Genomic DNA, 10,298 nt, shown 5'->3' on the forward strand with positions numbered 1-10,298 from the left:
CAACCATAATTTAATACATTTAGCTGATGATGTAGAGCAGTGGTGGCCAACTACGGCCCGCGGGCCAAATCCGGCCCGCCATCATTTAATATCTGGCCCGCGAAAGAAATATAATATTTTACATTTACGTAAAAAAAAATTTAAGTATACATTCTTCATATTTAATCCCGTATCGCCATATCGTAGCGTTTTTGTTGTTACAATGTCATTTAATAATATAAATAGCATTACCGTATCTTATCTTATTTTCATACGATAGTAGTATTATAGTTATATTACTGTGCTCGTTGCGCGACCAATTTTATCTACATTGTAGTTTCTACAGCTATCGTGATCAGTGCGGTCTGGACTAATATAAATTTAAAGTTGTTATTACGTTGTGTATTGTAAAAGTTCATTATGTCTAACAAAAAACGGACAATCGACTCGGAATATCGTGTTTTTAAAGATCAGTGGGAAGACGATTACTTTTGTATAGAATGGCAAAATAAAGGTATGTGCATAATATGTAAAGAAACTATTGCAGTTTTAAAAGAATATAACATAAAACGACACTATGAAACTAAACATAAAGACAAATTTAAAAATCTAGAAGGAAAAGAAAGAGTAGAAAAATTTAATTTCTTAAAAAAAAATCTTAATTTTCAACAAAATATATTTAAGAAAAAATGTGAACAAAATGTGTCTACTGTCCGTGCTAGTTATCGAGTTGCTCAGTTAATAGCCAAAGAAAGTAAACCGTTTTCTGATGGAGAATTTGTAAAGAAGTGTATGTCACATGTTATTGATGAAATATGTCCCGAGAATAAATGCTTGTTTGAACAAGTTAGTTTGTCACGCCAAACAATTACTAGAAGAATAGAAGATCTTGGACTTAATCTTTTTGAACAAGTGCAAGACAGAGTAAAACATTTTCAATATTTTTCAATAGCATTAGATGAGAGTACAGATATGGTAGATACGGCACAACTTCTAATTTTTTTACGAGGGGTGAATGCAAATTTTGAAATAACAGAAGAGTTGGGAGCGTTGGAGAGTTTGAGTGGTACTACAACAGGAGAAGATATATTCAAAGCTTTATTAAATACATTCAAAAATCTAGGTCTTGATTTTGAAAATCTTGTTAGTATTACTACTGATGGTGCAAAAAGTATGATAGGCTCTAAGAGTGGATTAATCGGAAGAATAAACTCAAAAATGTCTGAACTAAATCTATCTCCACCAATTGGAATTCACTGCATTGTTCACCAACAAGCACTATGTGGGAAAGTTTTAGATTTAGAAAATGTTATGTCTATTGTAGTACAAATTATTAATTTTATAAGATCACATGGATTGAATCATCGCCAATTTCAAAATTTTCTTTCAGAAATAGAGTCTGAGTATAAAGATGTTTTATATCACAGTAATGTACGTTGGCTAAGTAGAGGAAAAATTTTGAAAAGATTTTTTTTCCTGCGCCATGAAATCGAAATTTTTTTTATTGAAAAAAATAAACAATATACACAATTAAATTATGGTGAATGGCTATGGGATTTAGCAATATTAACTGATATAACACATCATCTGAATTTGTTAAATCTAAAACTACAAGGAAAAGTAAAACTCGTAAGTACATTGTTCGGTTCAGTAAAAGCTTTCCAAAATAAATTATCTTTATTTCTAAATCAAATTGAAGAATTAAATTTCTCCCATTTTGAATGTTGTGCTACTTTAAAAACAGAAGATTGTGGTATATTTCCAAAACAAAGGTGCATCAAAATTATTAACACACTTATTCGTGAATTTGAAAATCGTTTTAAAGACATTCGAATTAAAGAACCAATTATAAATCTATTTGAAAATCCATTTAATATAAATCCGGAATATTGTCGAAGCTTCTTTACAATTAGAAATTATAGAACTCCAATCTAATAACTTCTTTAAGAACAACATTTAATAATTTGACAAGCTCTCAAAATCTTGTTCAGTTTTATTCAAATTTGTCTGAAGAAGATTCTCCAAATGTTCGAAAGTTTGCTGCTAAGATGTCTTGTATATTTGGTTCAACATATATTTGTGAGCAAGTATTTTCAACGATGAAAATTAACAAAAGTAAAACTCGATCTCGCATCACAAATGAACATCTACACGCCGTTCTCCGAGTAAATTCTACCAAATTAGAACCTAATATTAATTTCCTCTGTCAACAGAAACAAGCTCACAGTTCACATTAACAAATTAATACATTTTAAAATATGTTTTGTAAATATAAAACGATATTTTGTATAGTTTATATTTATTTTTATATGTGTTTTAATAATTTATTTAAAAATAATTTTTGAAATTGAAGCTGATTTAATTTTCTTTCATTTGTAGTAATTATTATTAAGTTAAGTATTAAATAAAGTCATTAAAATTATTAAGTATAATAAAAAAGTCGTTAAATATAAAATTATATACCTATACCTAAAATTCTGATGACTTAAAAGTAAAAAAAAAAATTATGGCCCGCGGTAAATTTTTTTTTTTTTTATGACCCGAGTTAAAAAAAGTTTGGCCACCACTGATGTAGAGCATAAGAATATGGCTTTGTCATCTATATCTGCATTTCCGTTTGAAAATTTTCTGGGTAAAATTAAAAGGATGATTCGTGGAAAAAGTAACCCTGTATCACAGTTGGTTAGAAGAGTGTCAGAACAGAAAGCATGTCCAGAGATAACTAAAAAAAAATGCTCTTTATAAGAAAAAGTTTCTCATAGTCAATCCTGTCATTACATGTAAAACTAAAGTTGATATAAAAAGCATAATTTTACATGGATTTGAGTTAACTACATCAAAACCTAACAATATTGTTAAGCTGAATTCTGGTGAGATTTTTAGTATTTTGAGAATAAAGAAAAAACTACATAACATTTTTTTACATGGGTATATATTTGAGAGTGTCACAAATGCTTTCAAATATCCTTGCAATTCGACAAATATTGGAATTATGAAGTTGGGTCGATTAAGTAAAAAAAAAAATTACCTCAATAGATGATGTTTTAAAAAAATGTGTCTTTTTTGATAATGGCAATGAGTGTTATGCAGTTACATTACTACATAATTCATAAAATAATTCTAGCACAAATTTAATTATAGGCTCTATAATTGATGTTATTATGTACATAATTTTATTTATATTTTTTTACTTTTATTTAATCATTTTTTTAAAATAAATGTGTATATATTCTTCAAAATTTAAAGTAAAAGAAGGTATATTTTATTATTCCTATTACAGTTATTTTTATATACTTATACTGACTATGTATTCGTTGGTTACAGATATGGATTTTAAGACCAATACAACTCATGTTGTAATAAAATTTAATGAAAAATTATATGAGAAGGATTGTATTGATCTTATTCCATTATCATGGATATTAATTAACGATGGACAATTACAGTGTAAATATCCTGATAAAAATGAATATTCAAAAGTAGATATGCTGAGTAAGACATATTCTAATTATAAGGATGTTTGGAAAAGCTTTGGAATAAGCGTAGTCTCGGAAGCTCGTAAGTATCTATTTATTTAAATTTTTAAATTTTTGATAATATTGTTAATTTAAATGCACATAATATAATATAATATTATATATATTGATTATCTTACAAAACAATTCATTTAAACTACACAAGTTAAAAAATAATATTATATTATTATGCAAACCGGTTTTGTGTTTTTTTTTTGTATAATTAACCATCAAAAATACTCTTCTATTTTAAGTTGTAATGATACAAATGTATAAAAAAGATTGCTTTAAGTATACTTTTTTATATGATTGATACATACATTATTTTTTTTAGTTACCTAACACATTTTAATAACACTCAAGGCATTATATTTTTTACATGTTATAACTCATTAATATAATAATATAAATATTTATTTTTCATTTAATCTGGTTTCATATTTCAGAAAGTTATGAGCAAGGTGTTAGGCAGATGAACATTCTTAAGTACAGTAGTACTGAGTAGCGCTGTTGAGGACATTAATAGTTCTGAAAACGAGTGTCAGCCAAATAGTTTATCAGGAGATGAGCTTAAAAGAAATTTAAGTGATATCCCTCCTTTCAACAAATCTCAATCTGCCTCGTCATTATCTGATTCAGCCTTAAAATGTAGAAAGAGATATTATTAAAAAACTCATTAAAGAAGGAAAAAGTTAATTCTCATGATGCACTAGGTAAAATATAATTCAAATATAGTTAAATAAACAAAAAACTAAAAATGAAAATATGTACTTTGGTTCTGTACACTGTACAGTTTACCGAACAATTCTGGGAAGTGAGATTTCAGTAAATTAGGTTAGGTGATAATGGTTGAGCATAATCATGCCAAGTAGATTATTATGACGGAACAATCATTACAGGTGGCTAGTAGCGCGCCAGCATTACTTTCAGTACTTAGCCAGTGCTATAATACCAGTACTGGTACAGCGTTATCATACCAGATATATGACAGTACTGGGCCAACACTGGCTACCAGTAACGCACCAGTATTACTTTCAGTACTTATCCAGTGCTAGTAAAGCGTTATCATCCCAGATATATGCCAGTACTAGTGCCAATACTGGCTGCCAGTAACGTGCCAGTAGTAGCCAGTACTGCCGCAGTGTTGCGCCTGTTGTGAATTTCCGATTGGGTACTGTGCCAGTCGCTCATCTGTACTTAGTCGGTAATGGACAAGTACTGAAAGTCAGTACAGAATACCGTTAGCATCCCAGACATATACCAGTACTGGTGCGAACACTGGCTGCCGGTAGTGTGACAGTATTAGCCAGTATTGGCGCAATGATTTGCCAGTTGCTAGTCAGTACTATTCCGGTACTAAATTTCTGTACTGGTCCAGCACTGAAAGTCAGTACTGAATACCGTTATCATCCCAGACATATGCCAGTACTGGTGCCAACACTGGCTGCCAGTAGTGGATTTCCGATTGCCGTTTGGTGATTGGACGGAAAAAATGTTCGTAGTGGGTTGTTCTGTGTGTTGAATTGCCGAACTACGCGCTTATTGATTGCGTTAATTTTTTCCGTGGGTACTTCCGATAGTTGGTGGTGATGTGTGGGGGGGTGGTGATGAGTCGATGAGGGGGACTAATCCTCATCGACTCCCCCGCCGTTTCCCGACGTGGTCGGTCTGTTTGGACACTTGCTGTTCCAATGGAGTTCCCCACAATATTTGCACGGCCCCGGTGGTTTTTTATCTGATGTTTATGTAAAAAAAATATTTTTTTGACCGGGGGGCTGTTTGTGGGGTATCCGCCCCTTTTTTGGGTTTAGTGGACCATTGGTGTGAGGGTGACTTGGTTTCGTCTGTTACTGGGTCCAAGACGCCTGCGATGCGTCGCAGCTCGCTGAACGTCAAAGGCCGTTATAGACGGATGTGTGTACGGAATGTGTCGCGCGTTAGTCCTGCTATAATACCTACCAATTCCGATTCGGATAGGCCGGTATTTACGCGGCGCGCTTGCTGGTTTTTAACTAGCACAAATTCCGTAAGCGACTGTCTGGGCGTTTGTCGTGTTGACACAATGTCGGCGCGCAGTTGAGATCGAATTTCAGTATTGTTGTAGTTTTCTAAAAACTCAACCCTAAATTCTTCCCAGGTTAGGTCGAGTACTTTTATGGATGTGTGGTATGTATGGGACGAAAGGTAAGTGTTGGCGGGGTGGCGGTACGTTATGTAATCGCTTCCTACAGCCGTTTCACGTTTATTCTCGGTTTGCGTGGATTTCCCTTTTACGTACTAAAATATTTGTTAAGTAAATCTAATTTGGGAATCCTAGCTAACGGGAAGGCACACTCCTGACTAATATCTTAATACTAAAGTTATAATATACGCAATTAATCTGAGGTATGTGTCAGCGTGAAACTCTTACATTTGCGCTGACTTGAGGCTGATTCCTCTGCGGGGAGCCAATTGACACGGGCTACGGTACTGTGATGTGGTGGAGTGCGGTAGTCTGGTCGCAATGTGATGGTGGTTACGTTTGTGGTAGAGACGTGGGTATGGAGGGTCACTCACGAATTGAAATAAAAACGCAACGCGGGTTTGTTTCGTACTAGCCTGTGGCTGTGTATTACACTCAACAAAATGTTATTGTACAAAATATGTGGGATTATGAGTTAGCTTTACTGTGTGGATGAATCGTCGGTACAACTGTGGTGACGCGTTACGATGTGTCGGTCAGACGGTTGACGTACAAGAGGGTTCTGAGTCACCCACGGCCGGTCAGTGTTGCCAGTATTTCAATACGCATAGATCGTATAGAGTCTTCAAAAAGATCGTATAATATACAAAAAGATCGTACTATATGCGTTTTCGCTTTTATCAACTGGAGTACGGAATATTGTTTGTACGTTCATACTAGTTTGTTTATAATATCATATGATATGTTTCCAAAGAGGTTACAACATATTGAAACGGAAAATATCAAAAACTTTATAAACAAAAAAATGTACAAAACGTAAAATGACATCTTATCAGTATCATTGAATCTAGAAGAAACTGAATTCCACTGCCCCATCATAGAATTGCATCCATCTGATGCAAACCCTAAACATAAATAATTAAATATTTATTAATATAATACAGAGTTCATTATTAAAATATTATATCAAATTTATTTTTCTATGCTCGAGTTAAAATATAATTACCTATAATATTGTTCAAAGGAATTTTCGATTCATTGAACGCTTTTATAAGTTCATCAAATATTTTCTGTGCAGTTGCGCCCTGATTTGCACTATCAGAATCAGTAAAAAGTTGTACTAATTTGAAAAATTTAGTTTGAAACTGATTGTTCATTTTATCAAAAAATTTAACACAAATACATAATGTCTTAATACAACCGACATCAGTACTTTCGTCTATGATGACACTAAAACATGTAGATTTAAGGATATTCGCCAAATCTTCACTATGACATTTTCCGATAACATTTTTGACAATTGATGTTGCTTTGGTACGTCCAAGATTCATGTTTTGTGAAATCTTTGAATCTGGAAAAGCTTGTTTACAAACGGCAGATAAATGACCCATAACGTTGAAAGGTAAATTGTGTTCGCTTAAAAATCCACAGAGAAGAATTTCAGCTCGTTTTGTTTGCTCAATTTCTTTCAATTTTTTACCATCGTTAATAAAATTACTGATCGGTTTTTGTATAATTGAAGATACACAACTTAAATGTTTCTTCGTCAACGCATGTTTTTTTAAAACGGATAATTCTGCCGTCATTTCCGACGGACACAATTTACATTTTGCCATTAATTCATTATTTGGAACACGACATAGCCAGTTACTATATTTGGAATCGACTAACCACTCACTTCGAAACTTTTGTTTTTTATGATCATATTTTTTTGAACTCTCGCATCTTTTGCGTTTAACACTCTCTGGTGTCCTCGCCCTAATCGGATCATCTTCATTTTCACTGTTCATAATTTATTATTCGAATTAAATATACGAAAATCAAAACTTCACTTAAACTTTACGATAAAGCAGATAAACATTACATAACAACCGTAAAAAAACAACGTGAACCTTTAAATATATTGCGTATAACTAGTCATAACTTATTAATGTTGAATAATCACAATTTACTTGGAAATCAAAAAATGTTCTATAAATACTTTTTCATTTTAAATACAAATTCTCAGAAAGATGGTATAATTCCCGCCCCATCAGATGGTCTGGTGGGGGATCGTACCAGAACCTAAATTATCGTACTTCCCCACCAAGATCGTACCATCTGGCAACACTGCGGCCGGTACTCGTTCCGCGCGACTTGCCTTCCCGTCCCGCCTTGTGCCCGTTTGGCATGGTGGGAGAGTCGGCGGTGTCGCGCTGTCGTAGCCCGTGGTGGCGGTTGACAAAAGCGCAGACCGGTCGCTGCGGTACCTGTACTTTGTACTAGTTGCCGTTGCGTACCGTGTCAACATTACATATTGCATTTGATCAGTTATAAGTTATAACGCGTATAGTTGTATCATACAACTCTGTGTGACAAAATGTTATTAAAAAAACTTCAAACACAAGTTAAAAAGAAGAGTTTTCAAACAAAGGAACAACAACTTGTGACTGATTTTTTTGCACATAAATAATTTATAATTTTTATTAATTTTTCATTATACATGTACATACATTAATTATACATAAATGTGTATCTTTTTTAATAATACATATGTAATAGTAATTTTCAATTTCAATTTCCAATTTAGTTTTTATTATAAAATTTAATTTTGCGGATTATCCGCGGAATTCGTTTATCCGTGGATGTCCTGCCACCCTATTCCACGGATAATCGGGAGTAAACTGTATTTCTGTTTGTGTTATACATTTATAATTGTTAAATATTTACGTTTTAAAATTGTAATAGTAATTAATAATTATTTTTATATTTACATTAACATTGTTTCAGCCTCTGTTGGTATTTGCTTGGAAAAAATACCAATGTTGTATTCACTGAGAATTGAAACACACAAGACTAATCAGAAGAGTGTTTAGTAGACTGTTTAATAAATGAGATATTGAAAGAAGCGGATTTAAATACTGAGGTGGTTCAGGAAGGCGATGATTTTGAATATTGAAAAATGCAATCTGATTGTATTGAACTGTTGGAACATTTTTAGATTGAAGTTAGTATATTTATACCTACAAATGTAATATTTCAATCATAATAATAATGTATTCTATTACTTATACATTTATACTCACATATATCGCATTATTTACATTTTCCATGAATATTTTTTACTGTAGACTAATTTGGATGCCTTAAATCTAAATATGATTGAGGTAGACTGTCTACAGTATGTTGTAGGTGTTGTCAGAAAATGTATTGGAAAATATCCGGAGTTGGCAAAAGCATCAAAAACTTACAAAGATGGATTAAACTGTAATTGGACTGAATATGTCTCTGAAGGAAATTTATTTGAGCCATCGATGGACATGATTCAATGTGGCATGTTTATTGAAATGGTATTTAGAAAATACCAAGGATCTAAAGATATTCATAAAGGACCTCGTATAATGGATAAAGTGACAGAAAAAGTAATAGCATTATTAACAAATCGCTATAATATTTCAAATGACGTAGTACACTGTATAGTATGCACAAGAACATTTATTCGATTGAATCATTTAAACAAAATGATACAAGAAAAACAATCAACAAAAGATAAAAAAAGTAAACTTAATAAATTTAAAAAATAAATAAGAAAATTGAATTTGGTATATCCACATGTAAATATATATAATAAGATTTCTTGTTATTTATTATAATATTATTAATTGTAATATGTATTAAAGTTGTATATTTTACCTAAGTTTCATCATCATTATCGACATTGAGTTATTGACTTCACTAATTTTCCATCATTCGTCAAAAATTATTTATGTCCATTTATCATATTATTTTGTGTTGATCATATAAGGAAACGAGGCATAAGACAAAGCAATTCGATGACGCCGCAATGGACCACGATTTAAGATATAAGTAGAAAAAAATTAAAAAGTTAGGTAACTTTCAACAATATAGCTGTGACTAAAAGCCATTCAAAAATGCACATTTAGTCAACAATTTTCACAATGGATCAATGTTTAGTAAACTCATTTAGAATGCCTTTTGTCCATCATTTATAGCATTTTTAAAACCTTATAAATCATTAATTTAGATGATTGAGATGAAAAATGAATTATAACAATTACCTATAAAAGTTTATTTAATTATTTTGTGTGCTTTTCTTGAAATAATTATCTCAGTTTTATAATAACTATATAAGTTAAATTAATTTGGTGTGTATACGGTAAATATTTTTGTGTAGGTAAGCGGAAATTTAGTGGACAATGAGTGTGTAATCACCGTATTGTGTCACGCGGTAATTCGGAGTGCTCTAAGCGGTCCATTCCCGCTTGAAACATTTTAGTTATCGTGAATAGCTGGCTGCGAACAAAAAAATACATACTATTACCTTTTATAAACATTCTATTATCTTATAAGTTATAAGTTTTAAATCTACAATCATCGACACTTTTAAATACATTTTAACATATATCATATTAATTATAATAGGTAATAAAGTTTATACCTAAAATACTTTTTTTATTAATATTATATTAATTATTAAGATAAACCAGTAAATATTAAATAGTAATACACTGTCCACTATAAAATATATCTATATATATATAGACACAGTACTTTTTGACGTGACCCATTGGTTAATAATTGATCGTAAATCGCGTTAGCAATCCATATGCCTATAAAAAAAA

General features: G+C 31.7%; 1 protein-coding gene across 1 annotated transcript; it reads left to right on the top strand.

Annotated features, from left to right (window-relative positions):
- Positions 1-399: 399 nt before the first annotated feature.
- On the top strand, positions 400-2,216 carry LOC100570613 (general transcription factor II-I repeat domain-containing protein 2-like). The gene is made up of 3 exons (XM_008189780.1): positions 400-606; positions 664-1,410; positions 1,971-2,216. Exons 1-3 carry the CDS (start codon positions 400-402, stop codon positions 2,214-2,216), a joined length of 1,200 nt encoding a protein of 399 aa, XP_008188002.1.
- The last annotated feature ends 8,082 nt before the right edge of the window (positions 2,217-10,298 follow it).

Source organism: Acyrthosiphon pisum, chromosome X (assembly GCF_005508785.2).
Source record: "Acyrthosiphon pisum isolate AL4f chromosome X, pea_aphid_22Mar2018_4r6ur, whole genome shotgun sequence".
In the NCBI taxonomy this organism is placed as follows: domain Eukaryota; kingdom Metazoa; phylum Arthropoda; class Insecta; order Hemiptera; family Aphididae; genus Acyrthosiphon; species Acyrthosiphon pisum.